Here is a 24139-nt window from a genome sequence, read left to right as displayed (position 1 = left end):
TTTTTTGGTTTTAGGACAAGAACTGGAGCAACACAAACCTGGAAACAAAACGAAGATGGTACAAAAGCAAATGCTTGCCTTGTAGTTCTGTAATAAAAGTCGATTGCAGGCCATTGCTCATCTTCATTGAGAAATATAATTAAAAAATAAAATAGCCAGAAAATTAATCAGAAATTCTGTGCTATGTGATTTCTGAATTTATGGCAATTTTGATTTTAAGAAACTTGCATGCAACTTTTGGGCAATTTTTAGAATCGAATTACTGTTTATCGTTTTGAAGGTAATTGCGACAAAAAAAATTCTACGGATACGTGTTTGCTAACGGATATCCATAATTTTGCCTTTGTGCCAAAGAAATTCAGTAAAGCTATTTATTTGTGATCAGATATTTGCCATCCAGGTCAATGGGCTGGACAGAACTCGGTGTGACCCTTCTTTGCAACCATAAAAAGTCCATAAATGGTTCTTGGAGACATAAGACCAGGAATGTTTCCATCCAAGAAGAGTCATATTTTCTTGAATGCTTTTGCAATGGTTTCTAAGAACCATTAAAGAAATTATTTGTGGTTTCAAAGATACCACACAAGATTGATAGGAAACGGGTGGCAAACATATAGAACCAATATTTCATTTGTGGTGTTACTAATGGTGTCCAGGAATTTTTTGGTCGATGTGGTCAGATATCCAAGACACCATTAAAGTCAGTTCAATGAGAGTTTTTTCGATCTACCTTTTTTTGACTGATACCCCCCTAAGACGTTGTGAAAAGCCATCAGAAGTCAAATAATGAAGTTGCACAAAACATATTTTTTGATCCTTAATGGGTCATAAAAGTTTATTGTCTTGGATATGGTACACAGGACACCACAGACAATTTTTTTTCTTGTTGAAGGGCAATGGCAACTATGATTTTTTAATTGTACTACGTGACCAAAAAAGACGTCGTTTGAGATCACCTTACAGCCGTACAACCGTACAAGTCTTACGTATGGTTTCCAACAAACCATTATGGTGGTCAGCACGGGAAACAGAGCTAATCTGTCACAAGGGTCTGAAGTTTGGTCCAATCAGAGGGCATTATTGATTATAGCAGCTTGGATAAATCTGCATTTGAGAGCATTTTGAATGCTCGACAGTCTAGTTAGAGGTCATATTGCTTTTGGAATATCTCATCAGAAGTCTTTTTGGCGTGGGAATACCTGGTTAGAGGTCATTTTACTCAGATGCATTAATGTGGACAAAATTGAAAAACATTTCACATTTGGCTTGTTGATCTTTATTGCCTAATCGGGCACATGCACATTAGCAATTTTGATGACCACTTCTTGCGCCATAGGAGCACTGATTTAATAAAAACTTTTTAGCCGGATATATGAATGTTATCAGGGTATATATTTTTAGACCTAATTCACCATAATTAATGAGTTTCACTTCTAAGTCTAGCGCATTTAAGGCAAGTTCTATTATCATGATTCGAAGCAGCGGGTTGTTTTTAAGAAGTGCGGTATTTTTAGCAGTATTTTTCCGCTGATTTTTCCGTAATTTTTACCGCTGATACCTCAAGCGGGGATAATAAAATCGGAGAGAATTGTTTTTGGTGCGTTTTGAAGTAATTTTTGTTGCGTTTTAGTGTTTCCTAAAGTATGCAAATAACTCCACATGGTAAATAAATGCCGTGAATCATTCAAGCCTATAACGCTCTGTGACATCATTGACAAACACAATGTGAAGCCACTAGCCATGTGAGAATTTTCCATTTTGTTCAATATGTTTACTTCAACTGAAATAAAAGTTGGAGTTTTTTCACGCTACAGTTCTTTCATTCATTTGTTAAAATATAAAAAAAATTCATCGCGGACCAAAAATATGGTCAAATTACGGCTGGTTGTGTACTCTTTAACCAGAAGTAAACGTTCAAATCGTATAATAAATAACCACTATTATTAATTCAGAGAACAATTAAATTAGACGCAAAAAGTAAAAGTTTGCTTAGTACACTGAAATATTTTGCTCATAAATCAAATAGCGACCGGCAGTTTAGAACAGAAAGAAAAACATTAAAATCAACAAAAAATTGATGATCAGTTTTGTTTAATTTGTTTTGAAAAGCTGCAATGTCATCTATCGAAGGCCTGGAACTTGAATACTGGAGATCTAAAAGACCCCGGTCCCTTAATTTAGCTTCAAACAACTACCTCAAAAACGATCCTCATCGGAACGCGTATTCGGCAGAGCCCAACAGTAAACTTCACCGACAAGTTTTGATTGAAATTGCAAATGGTCATCAATTTAGCATAACTTGCAGTCCAATGAACAAGTTGCAACAATTATTTGATGCCATTGTGGAGCAATTGTCGATTGCGGAGCACTTTTATTTTGGACTGGCGTGGGTGAATGAGAAGGGAGAGTACTTATTTTTGGATCTGAATAACACCCTTCAGGTAAGCTATAAATTTTTGAAACAATTGATATGGAAAGTCTTTGAATAGGGAAAAAATAATAGAATTAAGACAATTTTTGGCAATTAAGAATCGCATGTTGGACATGAAATTTCAATAACTTTTAACAAGTGTTCGGAGAAATTGTTTATACTACTAATCTGTTGCGCTAGTGATCTTAGCATCACCTGATTTGGACGTTAAACGCTACGCTAACTAACCAGATATTCTAATGTCAACAGGAAGAACTACATCGAATTATGATAGTCAAAATCAACTTATCTCCAAATGTTAAATATATCCAAGTCTCTTCAATGTTACCTGAATTTACGTTTACTTTCGAGACAGATTACTTTTCATCGTAAAGATTTGTTCGAATTCGTCTTCTTCACATTGGGATGTCTGGTACGCTAGAGCTCCCATTCATGTTAAAATCACTTGTAGCCAAGATCATTAGCTTAGGTGAGCAATGGTTAAACCACGCTGGCAGATTGCCTGAAATTAGCCGCAATAGCTTCGTAGAGCTGCATTCTCAAAAAGATAATAACAGAAATAGACCATAGCGAAATTTCTTTATGTTAAATTCTGAGATGTTATATTTTGATTACGAATCCGTATAAGTTATTGCTGCTTCTATTACCTGCTCTCCAATAACCTTCATTTAGAGTCACACGGACTCACTTGAGTTTATCTCTTGGAATTATAAAAAAAATGTCAGTTTCAGAGTCAGGAAGTCATTTTTGAGAGCGAGGTAAGTCCCACGTGACCAAAAATTTAATCAAGCAAATGAGCAAAACAACTCCCTCCAAATCAGATTGAAAAATGACGTCACGAACACAATTCAGTTTAATTGTTTGAACGAATGAAAAAAAAAGCAGATTCGAAGTGGTTGTGACGTCTTATGGTCGTAAAAAAAATCTTGACCACGAATTAAAAAAATGCAAAAGGACAAGTCCCGACGTACAATTCAAAGAATTTTCATTGACTAAACAAAAAAACTAGCCCTAGAACGGACTATGAGTGATTTGTGAAAACCATTTCTAAGAAAAATCAGATAAATAATATAATCAATTTCAAAATGCCGCATGCGAATAAAAAAACTAGCGAGAAATGGGACATTTGGTTCAAACAAAAACTAGGCCTAGAATGAACTATGAATGGATTGGGAAAACGATTTAGAAGAAAATTCGATTGAAAAAATTGAAAAAAACAGTGCAAATCAAAATGAAATTGCCGCATGTGAACAAAAAAAACCACTAGGGATAAAACAAATTTTTAATAAAACACCGTTTTCTCACTCTACATTAAAATTGGAGCGAAAAATATTCACGCCACCAAATCAATCGCTTTTTCGCAGCACTTCCTGTTTCGGAGTAACCAAAAACACTACTGCAATTTGAGTTCAAAGATCAGAAAATATGTGAACAGATCTTAAGAAAAGACAGGGCCCCAATACAATTCAAATTCTTTGAATGGTAAAAGTAGCAGGACAATTCCTGAAATACAATCCAAAGAATAGAATTAAAAACTTAGAAGTAGTGTATCTGACCAGTAGATTAAAAGAACAACGAAAGTCAAAATACAAACAAAATCTTTTCAAGAGATTGAAAAACTGGAACAATCAATCGAACTAAACAAAATTGTTCTCATTGCTAGAACTTTTGAAGCTTTTACCCCGAAGACAAAAGTTGATCCCTTTAAATCTAACTATTTCAAAAATTGGTTAAAAACCATTTTTTTGTCTATAAATTTGGTTCAGGTTTATATCTGCAAGACCTGAACATAAATTATTGGCCCTGTAAGCTGGATTAACTCAGAAATTGACACATAAATAAAAATGAAATCAGTTGCAAATTTTAAGTTGCAACTTAGAACTTCTAAGTTGCAACAGTTGCAAGTAACCAAAAACACTACTGCAATTTGAGTTCAAAGATCAGAAAATATGTGAACAGATCTTAAGAAAAGACAGGGCCCCAATACAATTCAAATTCTTTGAATGGTAAAAATAGCAGGACAATTCCTGAAATACAATCCAAAGAATAGAATTAAAAACTTAGAAGTAGTGTATCTGACCAGTAGATCAAAAGAACAACGAAAGTCAAAATACAAACAAAATCTTTTCAAGAGATTGAAAAACTGGAACAATCAATCGAACTAAACAAAATTGTTCTCATTGCTAGAACTTTTGAAGCTTTTACCCCGAAGACAAAAGTTGATCCCTTGAAATCTAACCATTTCAAAAATTTGTTAAAGACCATTTTTTTGTCTATAAAATTGGTCCAGGCTTATATCTGCAAGACCTGAACATAAATTATTGGCCCTGTAAGCTGGATTAACTCAGAAATTGACACAAAAACAAAAATGAAATCAGTTGCAAATTTTAACGAAATGCTGCTGAAAATTAGGATATATCTTCAGAACCATTTCTATGTCTCTAGAGGCTATCCATTAACCCAATTCCAAGCTTTTCAAAACTCATTGTCTCATATAGGTCGATAGGCAAAAATTTTTAGAAAAAAACTCAAATTTCAAAAAATGGAAATTCGTTCCATTAAAATGTTGAAGACTTTTCCATTGGCCCTAGAAACTATGTAACAACATAGGATCAAACTCCGAAGGAAGTTACCTGGCTAAAGGTGCTATTATGTAATAACATACTATTGAACCTTGGAGGAGATTAAGCGGCTAATGAGACAATAAAAAATGAAGAAAAGAAACATGTTTTGAAAAACTTGAAAAAAGCTACAGATTTCTATTTTGAAAAGGCTAAAATTCGAGACATTAAAAAGTTGAAAGCCATTCCGTTATTAACTATGAAGCGCCCTATTATCAAACCTTAAAGGAGATTCTCTGTCCCTTAAGGCTGGAAAAACTCAAAAACGATAAGATTATTCAAAACCTTTGAAAAAAAAATGCCAAAATTAGTATCAAGTTGAGTGTTTGTGTTTGTAGTACTAATACATATAGCTCAAAAAATTGTCATAACAAGTAAATTTGTCTCCCAAAAAAACGTTCATCATATTTTAAAAACTTCAACCTGAGGTTAATCAAACAAAAAAACTCAAAAAAAACCACAAAAAACGTGAAAAATTGCACCATTTTGAGCCATAAAACTCCTGAAAATGACCTGCGAACCTTAAATCCATCCCAGCAGCTGCACCACTTTAAGCACTTGAAGGACTGGACTGCTAAAAACCACATTGGGTCTCTAAGGAATCTTAATGCCCGCTGGGCTTTACCTGTTTATCCCGTTTTGAAAGATCAAAGTCATTGAAAAATGTTTGAAAACATCTTCAAAAAACATAGGGCTCAATACTGTTCAAATTATTCTTTGAATTGTAAAAAACGAGGAGAAGTCCAATAATAGCCCCAGCAATCGCTGTGTGGTTGTAAAAAAGGATACTTCAAAGCACTTGCATAAAAATATTGGCGTAATTTCTGCCAAACAATAAAATTTGTTCCTAAAAGTTGAGGCAGCTAAAATGCATAAAACATTTTGGCGTAATTTCTGTCAAACAATAAGATTTGTTCCTAAAAGTTGAGGCAGCTAACATACTTCTGATGTGCAACATAGTACACTGATTTAGATGGGTTTTTGCTTTCTTTTATTGAGTGTTTAGATAAAGTGTTCTTTCACCAATTTTCATGTGTTGTTTCAAAATATGAGGAGCCAAATGAACTAGGACTAAACAATCACTTAAAAAGACGGAAATTTTCACGCAGTTTTTCAATTTTGCTGAGAAAAATTTTGCTAGCCTTATGCCAAATTTTGTAAGTCACATTTGAAAACTATTTTTTTAGTTCAGAGCATTTTATTTGCACAAGGACACTCAAGGATCTACGAATCAAAATTATTCTTGAAAATGTCGCCAATCCTCTGCGTTAGCCAATTTAATGCTCTTGTTAATTTTTACCTGCACTCAAGCTTGTGGAAATTATATTTAGTTATGTGGCACTTTATGCAATTTGTCAGAACATTTTAACGTGTAAAATTTGGAGAGCATTAAATGGCTGAATAAATTTCTTACAGCCTGCCGCCTTATTAGTCTCGAAGTATAAATTGTCCAAAGCTGTTCTGACGGAAACAATTTTTGAGGTGAAGGTTGTTCTTACTCTTAAAAGTTTGACCCAATTCAGTCACACCACCTACACTCAAATCAGACACCCCCACACACACACATACCCTAACACTACCTGGGTCCACCCTCCTCCACCTGGCGATTTGGACCCCCTGTCGTCGACCTCTCCCAACCCTAACACACCAACCGCTCGACCCCCTACCAATCTTTTGTCAACACCCACTCTGCTCATTCCCATATTACTAGCATCTCTGAGATCCAGCAAGCTACTACCGAAGTCAACCACCGTTTTTTTCTACATTAAGCTGCGCATTGTATCTGTGTTTTAAGTGTTTGTGTTTCTGGGTGTTTTTTTGTTTTTGAAGATTAAATATTTCCAATTGAAATAACGGGAGAACTCTATAAATTAATTTAAAAAACTTAACTTTTATGAAATACAATTACGCTGAAATAAGAAAAGACTTGGCATTTGAGAGCGTTAACATCAGTCGATGTATTATTGAAATTAAAACAGCACTGCGTTTTTTAATTTGTATAGCACAATGAACTCGTACTAAGAGCTTAAATAAAAACAACACTGACAGTTCAACACGGTAATTCTCAACCTTGCGGCATTGTATCAAATTTGCTGGGCTGCTACAGATCACACAATACGGGATCTCTTTATGTATGCCAGTCAAACTTGACAAAAGATATAACAAATCGAAGGCAAAGATATATGCCTAAGACCTGTCTGTGCTATAAGTCTCAATTTAAAATTGTTGGGGGGCTGAAAAGTTCAATTAATTAAATGGATAGTTTAAATGAACAAGCTTACACTGAGCAGTATTTAACCGGGTTGAGCTGTTACTTGATTGTGTTGTTGTTAAGTGAGTGCGTCGTTGAACTTTCTTCAAGTCGGTTTCTCGTAAGAATGTTCTGTTTGAAAATTAGAAAATGTTCTTCTAAGTTAGAAATCTTTTATATAATTTCTTCTCTGTTTGAATTTTGAAGTTTATTTTGTAGGAAAAATGAAGCAGTTGTCTGCTGCTCGTCGTTGGCTCTGTTATTTGTCTCTCTAATTTTATTCCGTCCCACTTCGCTGAGAGAAACAATTAATTCCTCTCAGCTCCGTTTGGGCCGATAGGGAGCGAATCACAAACTCACGTTCATAGTGAAGTGCTTCTTAATTTTCCTATTGGCCGAGAAGGCAAGAGAATTAACTCTTTTTTATCTCACGGAAAAATTATTGAAACTCCAAAAAATAATAAAAATCTAAAAACCTGAGAGCATCAATTATTGATTTCGTAGGCGCCTGTTTCTGCTTTTCCCCTCTTCTAAAACCCCAACAATTATGGTTTTCTTGGGGGCTTTTTATGAGACTCTATTGTCTTTTCCCCTGAAGCAATCTGCTTCATCTTTATTGAACTTGGGGGGAAAGATCTGCATTGCAACTGTCAAAAGCAGAAGTAATTTAAATCAAAAGAAACTGTGGTTTTACAGACCGCCTACGTTCAACAATGTACTTTTTCTATCCTGGATATAAGCGAGGAGATCCAGGCCTAAAGTTGTTTATTTAAATAAGTCGAACCGAGTTGTTTAAATACTTGTGTACTGGTAGTCTTAATAAGCGTTAGTTTGTTTAGCGCGCGGCGAAAGAATGGTTAATTAGCGCCTAAATACGTTCGCTCTAATGCTGGATTAATTATCCGTTCATTTGTAACGGCTCTCGTAATACTACAATTGGTATCGGTTTCATTGAGAAAAACCAGTCGTTTCATAAAAAGAACGTGTTCCTTATTCACCTTCTTTTGACGATACTGAACATCAAGGGCAACTTAGCCACCCCTAGTTTCATCAAGTAAAATTTCAATTTTCAAATGCATGATAACTCCTACTTGCAATCATTTTTGAGAGCAAATTTTATATTAATTCCTTAGTCTTGTGGCTTTGGATACGTTGGAAATTGCTATACTAAGTAGGGTACCCCACGAGATACCCCAATATACCAAATTTTTCTGATAATATAAAGTTGTCCCAATATTTGATAAAAATTTGTCTCAAAGTTTTCTACTTACTGCGAAACTTGGATGAATATCATCAACTTTTAATTGGGGTATCTAGTGATTATCTGAATTTCAAAAGTAGGCCGCACCGCTAATGTAGGGGGGCTGAATGCTGTAACAATGATTTTTTTCAAAATCTGATTACTTGGATTAAAATTGCGTCCAAACTTAAATTTTTACTTCAAGAAACTAGGGGTTGCTAATTTACTTTTGAGGTTCAGAAAAACAATAATTTTACATTTTTTTTGGATTCGTGACTCTCCAATTCTGCTTGATCTATTTGTACCCCGGGTCGAGGTGTCACCTCTAAAAATTGCTAAAAAATGTAAGATTTGCGGTGAATATGAATAAAAAGTGTAAGATTTGCGTTCAATGCAATGAATGAGGTGAAAAATAACTTTTAAACGTGATTTTTTCACCGCTTAAGCGGTAAAAGAAATTTTTTACTGCTACCAGCAGAATGCGGTGAAAAAAATTTCAGCGCTACAGCAGAATGCGGTCAAAAAATTTTTTTCACCGCTACCAGCAGAATGCGGTGAAAAATTTTTTCGCCACTAAAATTGCAAATCTTACAAATATTCACCGCTAATTTCAACGCTTGTCTTAGATTCACAGAAAATATCATTTAATTAAGTGAAAGATGGCGCAGTGGAATAAGAAGTTGTTAACATGCAGGAGGTGCGAGGTTCCAACCGGTGTACGGGAGTTTCTTTTTTGTAAGAAATCCGATAAATAAAGTGAAAAAAATTTGTCACCGCTATAAATCTCAAATCTTACAAAAATTCACCGCTTTCAACGCTAAAAGATGCGGGCACTTTGCGTTGAAAAAAAAATTACCGCTAATTTTAAATTATTTTTTGACCAAACCTCGACCCGGGACGCTTACTATGACCGGTCCATCGTTTAGTTTTGATTCTAACCTGAGCTCATTTGATAGAATAATTGGTGGTTGTTTTCTTCTTCCACGGCACCAAATGTGGATTTTATTTTTATAGCTTCACCTGCAAACAGGCGATTTCGGACCTTCGTTCGTCCGCGGAAAGTTCGCTTGGTTTGCGCACTTATTAGCTGACATATTTTCATTCGATGGCTTAATTTTTTTGCCAGCAGGACAGTAGTTTCTGACACGGCAAAGTAATTTTCTTATTTGTCTTATTTCAGAAGTTACCTTTATTACATGTACGGAAAGTGTCGGTATATTCAATTATAGACAAAAACATGTATTTTGTTCAGTAATGTCTTTTTCTTGTGGGTCTTAAGAGTAAGATATAGTTGACAAATTTGTTTTAAATTTAAGAAATATCGGCATGCTTGATTTGAAACGTAACCATTGTTACAAATGGGCTTTTTATATAATTTCGACGAAGTTTATGGAAGTCACCGATGCCCAGGAATTTGGAGACAAATTAATGCAAGAATTTTAAAATAATATCTTTTCTGCTCCCTGGAAAAACTAGTTGGATAATTATATTTTATGTAAATTTCACAACTAAAAAGTAACAGATTTATTGAACACTGATTGGGATTCAGTTCATTAGTTTGCATTTACAGAGATTTGATATGATCTTTCAACATCGGGAGTGGTAACATTTACATCATGGAAGATCGGGGGGGAGGGGTTGTCCTCCCATGTAAGAGATAGGGTGGTCCAGAGGACAAAAAACCTTTTGCATTGGCCAGGACAACCCAACCCTTTACATGCGCAATCACAACCCAACCTTTTGCATGGGATAGGACAACCCAACCTCTTACATGCAGGGACAGCTTAATTATTATCCAAACATTTTCCCGCTTTTGAGGAATTTTTACAAAGACTTGACTGAAAGGGATTAAGGGGATTGGGTTACTGTCTAGAAAGTACCATTTCTGAATTAGTACGCAATGACAACAATTGCTACGGTGGATTTGGATAGGATTCATGAGATATACAAGAAAGTGAAAAAAGAACATTCACAATACGGTGAAAGATTTTTGTAATTTTTAGCAACTTGTTTGTATTTGGATCCTGACCTCGATTTGGAAATTGAATTGAAATTGAGACTGCATGGTGGATTGATTGGGATTGACAATTCTTCGTAAGACAATTATTTCAAAAATTTTAAAGTTTTGCGTTTGCATGCTATACTTCACGACGCTTATGGTTTTGTTTATGAGTACTGTGAAAAGGAACCCGGTTATTCATACGTTTTTCTCTGTCCAGTCAAAATGAATATGTGGGTCATGTGACTTATATTGCTTTTAGTTTATACTTAAAGACCTTCAAAAACCGTTTACTCAATTGATTGGAATGTTAACCGCAAGAGTGGTTCTTCATAAATTTGAAGGCTTTCGAAGCAAAAATTCTGGTTTTAATGTGAAGGAGCCAGCCATAACTTGCAATAATTACACGGATTCAATTTCATTCTCACCTCCGCACTCATTCAATTCTCTTACTTTGATTGAACAGAAATCTTATCACTGGGTTTCAAAATATCTTCATGGTTTGGATTGGGAGATGAGAGATTACCCATATTGCTATCTACAACAAAGTTTTCAGAGTGTAGTGCTTCGATTTCCTCTATCAGATTTTTATGCGAAGGGTGAAGAGAAAATGATACGTTGCAAAAACTGCTTCAGAGAAAAGCTACAAAGCTTGAGCTACAACTTGCCCAAAACGACAAATATACAAACATTGTGCAAAGAAGAAGGCCAAATTGTTCTTCTAATGGTTGATCCATGAACAACCGTCGATTGGAAAGACAGCACCGTCTGTTTTCCAAGTGAATTTGCCCCCAAATTTGATCGTTTACAGTTGCTTAGCGGCTGAAAATCAGTTGACTGTTACACTTGTCAAGGAGGAAAAAATCGACAGTCGGGGACAAATTGTATTGAGGAAACAGCAAGTTATTTGCACTGGAGCCGAAATAGTATCCCTCAAACAATATCTCTCACTTTTAGAATATTTTCAACTGTATCATGTCTATGAAAGAGAAAAAGCAAAGAATGAATCTAACCTCTTTAACTGTGCCCAAGCGGTTAGTTCTAGTCCAAGTGCCTCTGAACGATGAAAATCTACCTGAAGAAATTAAGCAGCTTGTGGAACAAGAATGTGTAGATTCAGTTACGTATTACGGGATGGAGTATGGCATGAAAGCGAGCTATGCAGTTGCTTACAAAAAGAGGACAAAAAATCTCAATATTCAACTTATGATATTTTTATAGCCGACTACCAAAACTAACTTTCATATTGATTTTAAAATTTAATTATTTTAATAATTCATTTTTGAAACACTGTTTTACAATGAGTTCAACTGCGGTTAAATTATATTCGGAGGTGGTATAACCGACTTAGGTTTCGATGAGAATCAGCAGGAAGGGAGATCTTGGAGATTTTGCAATTCAAGAGGGCCACGATCAGAAGTTGTTTACTTTACTCAAGTTTTCATTATACTTTTTCTTATTGCAGTATCTCTTATCAATTTGGTGTTTTTTCAATTGGATTGTGAGGAGTCAACGTTTTGGTTTTCGCTCCTCTCTTGCAAACTTGGCTACGCGCTTCCAAACCCAAAGCTTTGAATAAAATTATTTCAACAAGTGATCGACTTTTTATGGCAGCGTCTGGTCCATCTTGTTGTGGCAAAACCGAATTGATTTTCAAAATTTTAATATATAACACTTTTTCACCTAAATTTCAATCAATTTTTTATTTCTATTAGCACAAACAACCAAGTTTGAGTCCTTAGAGAGAAAATTGAATATACAGTTTAAAAAATTTACAAGTTTCGAAGTTGTCTCAGAGTTAGAAGACTGTCTTCTTGTTTTTGACGATTCATGTGAAGAAATTTTTAGTGAAGAAGAGTTTTCAAAACTTGCGACAGCAGGTCGTCAGAAAAACATAAGTGTTATTTACGTGAAACACAATTTATTCCAACAAAGCTAGTTTTGGAGAACAGTCGACGTGAGTACAACACACATTATTTTATTCAAATCACCACGTGACGTCCAACAAATTGGTTTGATTGGTCGACAGCAATTTTTTAAAGAAATTTTCGAGCTAGCTACCAAACATCCTTTCGGTCATTTATTAATTCTTTTAGACCCAAAGACGTCGGACATTTTACAATACAGTTCGAACAGTGTGCCACCAGGACCATCATTTTTCTACCTACCGTCTGCTAAAGCTGTAAAAACAAATTAACAAATGAAACAGAGAGAACTATGTCTGCTGCAGTAAATGTTTCAGTCAAGCAACATCAACTTAAAAAAACTGATGAAGACAGCTTCCAAAAACTTTATTCAATTTCTTTGCGAGTGTTTTCTCAACGTAGTCAACGGTATTGTTACGATTATTAAAAAACTAATTGGAACTCACGAAAGATCAATTCGGAAAACCGTATCCAAACGAACATGTTTGAAGGAAAAGAAAAGAATTTTTGGTAAAGAATCAGAACTGTTGAAAACGGTTGGTCTTTCGTGTTATGCTACTTGATAAAATCATAATGCATACAGAAGAATTCGTTTTAATTCAAAGATATATGTTCATAACGAAGCAGCCCTAAAAGAGCGAAATTTTTGGAAAAACCACTATATAAAAACAAAGCTATTCAGTTATCACTCATGCAATGAAACAAGCTAATAAATGAAGAGAATGTAGTAAAAACAGATAGAGTGATCCAAACAGATCCCACAAATATTGAACAAGATGTAGATAAATCGAATAGAGTGGTCCAAACAGATCCAACCAAATTTGTAGAGGAGGACAAAATGAAGGCTTCTAGTGATGACAGAGAAATGAATCCAATTGTCACGAAAAAACCCACAGTTGAATCATTTGAGTCGATAATGAAAAACGTTAAATTAAAAGAGGGTCACAAAATCAAGTTTGCGGAAATAGTACTTGATTTCATTCTCCAATCAAAAGAAATCACTATTGGGGAAGAAAACCAACTAAATTACATTGACAAAAAACCCACGGATGTGCAAGTTTCATCTTTTTTGTATAATTTGCAACAACCAACCAAAAAATTGATCAAGAGGAATATTGAAGAATCTTGTTAGTTCTTCAACTTGAGCCTGATCTCGTCTCAAACACTTACGCCGAGCAAATATTGGATAGTTATGAGAGCGAACAAGAATTTTGCCCAACGCAACAAAGACCGCAAACAGGATACGCTAAACAAAACGACATACCAAGAAAGGCCAAACATAAAAAAGGTCTCCTTTCGTCTTCTGAGAGGAAAACTTTAGAACAACTCTACTCAAGAGGTCCTGCATCATTTGGAGGCTTAAAAAGATTACTAAAACACAGTAAACTGTCATAAACAAAAACTCAGTCCTATTCAGATACTACGCCGTCCCTCACAAAATACTGGTCAATTCTAATGCAATTTCCCAAGCCTAAAGTGATTGTGAACGATATCAACAAAATTTGGTCATTGTATTTAGCATACGTTGACAATCTTGGTAAATACAATCGCGATGTTAAGAAACTATTAGTAGCAGTTGATGGTCTCTAAAGGTACTTTAGAGTAGAGCCAATGAAAACAAAATATTCAACAAAGGCAGCTGGTGCATCCAAAAAATGATCCAGCATAAACAACCCAAAACGGTATGGGTTAATGTTGGAACAGAATTTCTTGGAGCTTTCAAAAGACTGTGCAACTAACGAGCAATTGATTTGTGTAGCACTTTTAGTGAAAAAATTCTGTTTTTGCCGAACGGAATATACGTTCACTGAAAAATATCATCCATAGGTAACTTGAAGAAAAATGGAATAATTCCTACAGTGACAAATTAGACGACCTTGTGAAAATAATAAACTCACGTGTTAACCGGATAACAAAACTTGCACCAAACAAAGTTACAAAAAAAAGACGTACAGCGACTTGTGTCCTTGAGCGCTGAAACAATTGTTTCTCCAAAAACCTAGCTTCTTTGTTGGAAATTTGGTCAGAACTGTCAAAAAAGACAAAGCTTTCACAAAGGGCTACAAACAATAGTTTACTGAAGAAGTTTATGAGATAACAGATATTCCGACATTGTTTCCGCCATCATATTCCATAATTGATGCAAAAAAAGAACAAATAAAGGGAAAATTTTGTCAATCAGAATTGCAGATTGTTCGTAAACGGAAAGAATAAAATGAGAAGGAATCGTTTTGACGATGAGTTCACTGTGCATGTCATTTCATTAGCTTCTATGCAAATATTAGGGTCAAACACTTTGGCTTATTTTCGCAATTTTTTCAACTCTCTGGTGACTGGAGGGTGGCTCTAAATGAAAAGTTTTTTCCGACAAAAACTGAGCACGTCGTAAATGGAGATTTAATAGCATACAATCTTAAGCGATACGAAGACTCGCAAAAGTTTTTTGTCTGATGCTAATGTCGTTTTTCAGCCTTACAATGGAGAAAAACTGTCTTTCATTACTGGCAGTTTTGACAATGTTAATCAACTTCTAGGCACTAAAAAGCGAACAGTCGGATTAACCTATTTTTTGTTTCGAGAAATCAAGAGCACTGGAAAATACGAAATAAATTTTGGTAAATTTTTGGGAACAGGTAAAATTATTCTAACTTTACAACTCAAAAGTTTTCTGACTAGCATGGATTCCTATTATGCCAATCAGTTAACATCATTGCCGCATTTCTCCGGATACTATAGACAAAGGGGAAGTCGATTGGGGCTTTGGCTGCGGGAATTGGGCGCGTTGCTTTACCTTGGCTCGATTTTTTATTCTACCGACTGCAAAACGTATTGGGAGAGAGCTTTTAAAACAGGGTGTTCTCGAACTTGTATATGTAGTCTCAATGAAAAAATCACCAAAAAAGCCTTGAAAAACACAGTCTCAAACACCATCAAAAACAGACAGGAGGACGAGCGCGGCAACTCCAACAACGACCGAGGAAACAAATTGGAATTAGTTCAAATAAATTATCAAAAAAGCACAAAACTTCATTCATTTCAATATCAAGAGCTCCAAAATGAAGCCGATCAATTTTTTTTGCAAAGGTGAAAGATGATCGCTAATTCATTACCAGCGGAGGCAACTGAGTTCCCTCGATCTGTTTGAAAAACCACCTCTCTTAGTAACATTTGATGAAAGTTTTTGTCAAAAACTGGGCCTGGTGTAGAGCCCCAACGGTCCAATGGTGGAATTTGAAATTACTGACGTTTGAAACAACTTTTTTGATTTACAAAAAACATTCCTCGAAGTCAAATGTAATTTGTTCAAGTGTCCGAAGCAAATTTAAAATATGAACGTACAGCTGCTGCAGATGTAACTAAAACTAACGCTCATTACTTTTGCAATATTGTGCTGCATTCACAGTTCTCTGACTGCACTGTGTCAGCCAACTGACTAAATATATCAAATGCAAGTGGAAATTTCGCTCACAAAAGTTCTATTGAGACTGAGTTTTCAATCAACAAAGACGCAAAAAACGCTTGGTTAGCTTGTCAAGGCTACTCGTATGAGGAAAACCCGGGAGCCTTATCAAAATACTGATGTAAATACAAGAAAAGCTTCAGTCAGACAGTCCAATGAATGCAAGTTTTACGGAAAGCTTGCAGTCAACTTCTTCAAATGTGACAGGCATCTGATGAGTGGTGTAATACTCCTCGGATTGCTTTCCGAAGATCAATTGATGACTTTGTATTTATGTCAGATGATTCTGCTAAGCATTATAAAGTGAAAATTGTCGAAGCAGATTTGAATGTGCGCAAAATGACTTTGAACAATGACGTTGTGTCGGTCATTGATAAAACTTTGTTTACTAGCCCGGATTCCCATCCGTACCTTGAAACTCTAACAAAAAGAAATTTGGCTTCTTCTGGTCTTCACAGCTGGAAACAAGAAGACATATTTGCAAGGGAATCAATCCGAAGTTTGGCTTTACGTCTGAACAGAAACGAAGCTTTTCTCGTCGGTAACAATAGAAAGAATCCATTTAATATCCAAAAAATTGATTTGGAACAGATTTATATCTATCGAAATGGAATGCCAGTCGCAGATTGTCCAATATCAACAAATGATATTCAGCGTCTTTACATCAATACAATATCAGATTTAGCTTATATTGACAATGATCATGGCATAAGTTTGACAGACTACCCAAACCATTTTATTATGGTTTTTGACTTGACCAATACTCAACAAGCTTCTCACAATTTTATTCATCCCGAGCTAACAAATTGCTCAACTTTGATCGAGCTGAAATTTTCGGCGGTCTTGCCCAACAATATTGAAATATTCATTATTGGCAAAAGACTAGCACAATTTTTGTGAATTTTGCACGCTGGCTTTCAAAAAAAAAACATTTTAACTAACTAATGGATGAAGATGATATCAATGACCTCATTCATAAATGTAGAAAACTGGAAAAAAAATTTCGTGGTTTATTCGCTGCCACCTTTTTCCGCAAAAACTGCACAAAAATAGTTTTCTCATCGTAAATGCTTCACCTTCGAACAGTCCTGGCACACACTTGCTTCTTCTATGTAATCGAAACAACACAATAAATTTTCCGGACCGCTTGGGACAATCGATCCTTGCCTATAGAGACTTATATCAACGACTCTCTCACACTAATGCACAAATATGTCAATTTCTCGAAAACGGATCAATTCAGAGTCAAAACTGAGAACTGTGTGGACTTTTTAAATTTATATCGTGCATGTTATATTTAGTGAAAGAGAAACAGTAAAAATTATTGATGTTCATTTGCTTCGCTTTTTCTTCATTTTTTCTTCATTTTTTCTTCAAAATTTCATTTTTTTCTACAAATACAAGACGAACAAAGACGTACAAATATGTACATAAATTTACAAAAAGCACCAGAATGAGGACCACTTAAAATTTTTTCAACTCGTTTTAAAGTTTCTGTACAACTTTGGTCAGTTTGAGTTTGCTCAAGGCCAGTTGCCGTTGAAATGGTATATTGCATTATTTTCTGTGCAATTCCTGTAGTTTTCGTCGCTGTCGCTTTTAACGTCGTCAACATCTTTGCTGTGGTTGAGAAGGAAATGGGAAGACAGTTTTCACAAAAAAATCTTCAACCTTTTCATAATGAATTGAACAAGTTCAATCATGCCCCACGTGAACACTAATAAACGCACTTTGTTGAAATTGAACTTGTTTGAACAAGTTCATTAAACGAACTGGCAAATTTTTATCGCTCTTTAGTCATTCGACTTGTCTAGTTTGGAGCAAAATTTTGCAAAGAAAATTCGAATATTAAGGGCGAATCCAAAATTCGAGTAAAAGTGACTAACAACTGAAATTGTCACTCTGGTGTTTTTTGGCAAAACAAAGAGCATTTGCCAGCACTGACATTCTAGTGAGATTGTGATAGTTCTTGTTGATTAACTGTTTTCACAAAACAAAAGTTTGAAACCTTCATATTTGTGTTTTTTGCATAAATATTTTGACCGTTTTTTCCTCAACACAAAAAATTTTTTTTTGCTTTTTATCAGCCGACACTCATAACCAACGAAAACGAGAGTGACTTAGCGATGATATCACTGAGTTGCATGCTATTCATAGTTGTACCAGGTACCACCTTCTTATCAAAAACAGTCTTTTCTAACAATATTTTTCTACAATATTTTTTGTAATGATCTGAAAGCAAAGAAAAATTTATGTCAAATGAACGGGGATAGGCTCATACGATGGACAATTATACCCGATATCAAAGATTTAAAAAGCTCCAGGTTAAAAAATTACTGCAACATGTTTTTTTTGCATTTTTTTATTTTGGTTAATCCCACTTAAACTCAAAAAGTGAAAAATGCAAATTGATAAAAGGAAGGAGGTATTTTTACCCTTTCTAGATAGAAAATTTTCTGTAATGGGAACCTTTTATAGAGCTGTTGAAGTAACCTACGAATAACTGTATTTTTTTGTTTGGAGAAAAAGCCTAATACCTTAATCCTTTTGATCAAAAAAATTGAAAAATTTTAAAAAAAAGGATTTTATCTTTCATTTGTTTACAGAAATGTTTCATTTAGTAGCACTCCATTGACAAAGAGATCCTCCCTCTTGCAGGTCTCATTCATATTTGTAAACACATGGACAGCCCGTAAAGTCATTTTTTTGAAGGTCAAAGCCATTTGAAAAAATCAGCTGTCGATGCAGTTTCAACTGATGTTTTTTAATTGTGTTGTCGATTTCAGGACTTGTTTTCTTGTGTAATATACATTAACATGGACCCGTAGTTTAGATGTTTTCATGTGCCGATTAGCATGCATGCTTCCGAGACGTGAAACAAAAACTTTATTAGATTCGAAGTTTTCAACTTTTACCAAAGTTATTTTTAATTGTATAATAAAATCAAAAAAGAGGAAACTACATTCATTCTGCCTGATTTTTAAACATTTTTTTTGTTTGTTTAACTTTTGTCTCTGCCTTGACTGGGGAATAGTTTTTTTTAAATTTGAATTTGGTTTTTGGCGCGCTTTCAAGTTTACTTCAATTTGATTGGTTAATACCGAAATCAAATTTGCGCGCGCAAACTTTCAAAAAACGTCATCATTTGTTTCAGTTTTGAAGAATTTGAAATGTTAGCCTAGATAAGAAATAAATTTCCTAAGTTAACTTAGTTGCTGGCCCGTTATAACAGAAAACCTGAAAATTAAAAACAGTTGAGTGGGAACGTGCAGTAATTGTGTACGGCAAATTCAAAACGGATGTTAACCTAGATAAGAAATGCAATTGAGAGTTAACCTAAGTTAACTTGGTTGGTGGTCCGTTATAATCTAAGGTGAAATTAAAATCAAAGATGATCCTAGATAAGCGGTGTTAAAAACCTTACGTATTCTCCCCTCAAAAGTAATTTCGTTTTTTTCTTTTTCGTTCCTCTTGCTAAACAGTTGTAATTTCAATCTCTACCTGAAACTAGTGTTCCGTTATAGTTTGATTGTTATAAGGTCTGTAAAAATTCTTTCTGAATCTGCAATTTCTCGAGAACGTACTCTAGTTTATCAGACATTGTACGGAAACTTTGTCGTCCTGATTCAACAGAAAACAATTGGCTATGTTTGGACAGTGAAGCAGCACTTTCTCTTTCCAAAACTCTTTATCAAGGCAATTGCAGCTCTACAAACAAAACGGAGCTGTCTGAGGGCAGCCTTACTACTTCGGGTGGGTCCATGACCCCAAAACTACACCTGCTTTCGAAAATCACGATTTTGACACCTTGACAGACGAAGTGCGGAGGATATTCCATCGCTACGATTGTGAGTGTGTTCCACTTTGTGAAAATCAACTCTGAGTTTATTGGACATGCAACGAATTAGCAGATATGTGGAAACTCAAGTCTGCACCTGATTCTCCGGCCAGTCAAACTGCCACAAATGAGCCAGTGACGCCTGCAATGGATCCTATTCATACAGTTACTCCGACCCATAGCCCATCCCTGTTTGTGGAAATCAGTAAAAGCGGCGAGACACCGCAAGTTTGTGCAGCTCCTAAAAAAACGAATACCAGAAAACAACCTGATGGATATCTTTGATATTTAAAACTAAAACTGAAATTATTTTTATATGCGTGCTTTATATTTATCAACAGTTGTGTATCTATCATTCGTTCAATTGTGTTGATTGGCTTTGTACAATTTTCGATATAGACTTAATTCACAAAAAAATCTTCAACCTTTTCATATGAACACTAATAAACGCACTTTGTTGAAATTGAACTTGTTTAAACAAGTTCAATAAACCAACTTGCAAATTTTCATCGCTCTGTAGTCATTCGACTTGTCTATTCAACATTTCAAGGTTTCTTGAAAAAATATTTGTTGAAAAAATGAAATTTTTTGAAATATTTCAGAAAATGAATTATTTCAAGCAAACAATAAATGTTAATCATCAAGTGTAAAAACAACACATAATCAAGAAACCAAAGTATACGTTTGCTCCAATTAGTTTTGCATTGAAAAGTTCTTGTTTGGAGCAAAATGTTGCAAAGAAAATTCGAATATTAAGGGCGAATCCAAAATTCGAGTAAAAGTGACTAACAACTGAAATTGTCACTCTGGTGTTTTTTGGCAAAACAAAGAGCATTTGCCAGCACTGACATTCTAGTGAGATTGTGATAGTTCTTGTTGATTAACTGTTTTCACAAAACAAAAGTTTGAAACCTTCATTTTTGTGTTTTTTGCATAAATATTTTGACCGTTTTTTCTTGAACTCAAAAAATATTTTTTTGCTTTATATCAGCCGAGACTCATAACCAACGAAAACGAGAGTGACTTAGTGATGATATCAATGAGTTGCATGCTATTCATAGTTGTACCAGGTACCACCTTCTTATCAAAAACAGTCTTTTTTCAACAATTTTTACAAAAATAACAAAATATTTTTTGTAATGATCCGAAAGCAAAGAAAAATTTATGTCAAATGAATGGGGATAGGCTCATACGATGGACAATTATACCCGATATCAAAGATTTCAAAAGCTCCAGGTTAAAAAATTACTGCAACATGGTTTTTTCGCATTTTTTTTATTTTGGTTGATCCCACTTAAACTCAAAAAGTGAAAAATGCAAATTGATAAAAGGAAGGAGGCATTTTTAGCCTTACTAGATAGAAATTTCTGTAATGGGAACCTTTTATAGAGCTGATGAAGTAACCTACGTATAACTTTATTTTTATTTGGAGAAAAAGCCTAATACCTTAATCCTTTTGATCAAAAAAATTGAAAAATTTTTTCAAAAAAAAAGGATTTTATCTTTCATTTGTTTGAATATTGTTGTTTATTTCAGGACTGGTTTTCTTGTATAATATACATTAGCATAGACCCGCAGTGTAGATGCCTTCATGTGCCGATTAGCATGCATGCTTCCGAGACGTGAAACAAAAACTTTATTAGAATCGAAATTTTCAACTTTTACCAAAGTTATTTTTAATTGTATAATAAAATCAAAAAAGAGGAAGCTACATTCATTCTGCCTGATTTTTAAACATTTTTTGGTTGTTTAACTTTTGTCTCTGCCTTGACTGGGGAATAGTCATTTTTAAATTTGAATTTGGTTTTTGGCGCGCTTTCAAGTTTACTTCACTTTGATTAGTTAATTCCGAAATCAAATTTGCGCGCGCAAATTTTCAAACTTTGCACAGCATAACAGTAAATTAAGATTGAAATCAGAAATAATTGAGAACTCTTGCATTGCTAAACAATTTGTTCAAATTTATCTTAAAAGTGCCAGAAAAGTGTAACTATTCAACTATTCTGACAACGTTCACAGCAACAAAATAACCCTGATCGTCGTGAACGCATTGTTCATGCTGATGAGAAAAGTATACCAGTATACCGCTGCTCACTCAGTTACTCGCCGTCAATTATCTGAATTTCAAAGCTAACTCTCTGACTGCTATAGCAGATTTACAAAACTTTGTCATGATTGTAATCTTCCTTTCAACGACAAAAATTTGTTCAACGAACACATCGGAAAACAACACGTGTTACCTGTTCTTGACAACTCGAGAGTTGGCAACCCAATTTCGCATCAACAGGGATATCAACAACAACAACAACAACAACAACAACAAAAACAACAACAACATCAACAACGACAAAGAGATACCCTCAGAGAGTCGGCCTTTAGAAAGAGTCCTCAGTCTTATTGTATTGTAGATAGTAACAACACCGTGGGCGTTCTCGATTTCATATCTGCTCAGAAAAATGAATTCAATGACACTATAGAACAAAAAACATTGAATGAAGGTCCACAAATAGTTCAATTCAGCGCAAAACTATCACTTCAAAAAGAAGCGCGTGACACCGCAGAAGCATCGGATATTGATATCTACGCCAATTCATAAAAGACACCTGTTTATCATCAGTTGTCTGACGAAACGTTTTTTCACATGGTTGAGAAGATGCTCACTGTCCTCATCGTGTTTGCATCTAATGGAAGAGTTTGAATTCTTCATAAAGTTCTCTGGGTTTGATTTAAAATTCGCAAAATTTTCGCCAATACGTGGTTCGCCTTTAAAAAGCTGCCTTTCAGTCTTCGTAATCAGCGCTTTTTATTGAATATAAGCAACCATGATGATTTCGGGTGTTTCAACTACTGCTACACCACTTGGCACCATGATCTGCACGGACCAAATTTAACTTACTCTTCCCGAGACATCAGAACACAATTGACTAACCCGGCTACATACAGGAAACCTGAGGCTACCAAACCCCGCGGCGAGTTTTCTATGCCAATGGGTTTTTACAATATATATCAGTTCGAAATCATGAATGACGCGCAAGTCAATGTATTTCATTTTTCAAAGGCAGACGTTTCTAATAACAAGAACAATGAACCAACAATGGATTTTTGGGCAGCCCGAGTCGACTTTTGGTTTCATGGCAGATGCCAACAACTTGTATGGTGGCGTCATGAAAACAGAACATCTACCCGTTGGTGACTTTTTCTGGTGGAAGTCCCACTCAAGCAGGTACTCAATATACCAACCGATTCTCCCATAGGTTGCATCCTTTAAGTAGATTTGACCTACCCACACAAAATACGAGACCTGCATCGTGATTTCCCTCTCGCGCCAACAAAAGCAATAGTACCTGATGAGTGATTGAGCACTTACCACAGAAAATTAAAATTAAAAGTCAATATGCCGCGGTCATCTGTCCCCAAGTTAGTACAAACCGTTACGGACAAAAAGCGGTACACGCTCCATTACAGGAATCTTCAACTTTATGTACAACTTGGTCTGATTGTTGAAAGAGTACATTGCGTGCTCCAATTTTCGCATGAAAATTGTATGGAGCCATACATCAGACTTAACACGGAAAAAAACAGACCGCGAGAAACAAATTCGAAGAAAGTTTGTTTAAAAATATAAAAAATGGCGCTTATTGTAAAACCTGTGAGACAAAAAGAAGCAGAATGAAACTCACTTTAACTTAAAATGCAGATCAAGTGCTCCAGATTGTCTCAAGTTTTACTTTCAAGAAATTCAACATTTTTGACGGTAATTTAGCTGCTATCACGCACGACCCAAAAAGAATCTTTTGGGATAAGCCAACAATTTTTGGCGCGACAATTCAAAAATTAGCTAAATTGCAAATGTATAGATTTCACTATAACATAATGAAGCCGAATTTTGACTGTTGCGTGCTATAATCTGATACAGTCAGTCTGTCATATATAAAAATCGATCTGACATTTTCTACAAGAAATTAACAGCAAAACCCAATATTTTGTCAGAGTTTGATTTTTCAAGTTACCCTAAGAAGCATCAATTTTTCAACAACAACAACCAACTCGTCGTTCTCAAATACAAAGATGAATTCGCCGGAAAACTTACCGACGAGTCTGTTTCGCTGAAGCAGAAGTTATATTCCAAAACATCAACAGGTAAAACAGATTTATGTTCATTTATAACTTGGTCTTATTATGTTTAGTCATTATCACACAAACATCACACTAAATTTTAAGAGAAGCAAGCATTGATAAAGATTTCTATGTAAAACATTTCTGAGGACAAATTGATGAAATTTCTCGTAAGTTTTTTGCGTTTAGATTCCCGAAAAATCTTTGCAAAAGGTGTTACCAGAGCTGCCCGGGAACAATTAACGCACCAGAAGTACA

At 35.0% G+C, this 24139-nt stretch overlaps 1 protein-coding gene across 4 annotated transcripts in view; it reads left to right on the top strand.

The window, feature by feature from the left end:
* The first annotated feature begins 951 nt into the window (after positions 1-951).
* LOC142337414 (tyrosine-protein phosphatase non-receptor type 13-like) overlaps positions 952-24139 on the top strand; it is a 38843-nt gene continuing 15655 nt past the window's right edge. For 2 of the 4 annotated variants that reach the window (XM_075386612.1, XM_075386610.1), the window contains exon 1: positions 1787-2441. In XM_075386612.1, coding sequence (XP_075242727.1) covers positions 2115-2441 — 327 coding nt within the window. In that variant the 5' untranslated portion in view covers positions 1787-2114. Of the gene's footprint in view, positions 1203-1786; positions 2442-2791; positions 2901-24139 lie in introns of those variants that run through there. The other 2 variants (XM_075386611.1, XM_075386614.1) reach the window with 2 other exon arrangements.

The sequence above is a fragment of the Convolutriloba macropyga genome, chromosome 4 (assembly GCF_964194025.1).
Source record: "Convolutriloba macropyga chromosome 4, txConMacr16.3, whole genome shotgun sequence".
In the NCBI taxonomy this organism is placed as follows: domain Eukaryota; kingdom Metazoa; phylum Xenacoelomorpha; order Acoela; family Convolutidae; genus Convolutriloba; species Convolutriloba macropyga.
This window is presented reverse-complemented; position numbering and strand designations above follow the sequence as displayed.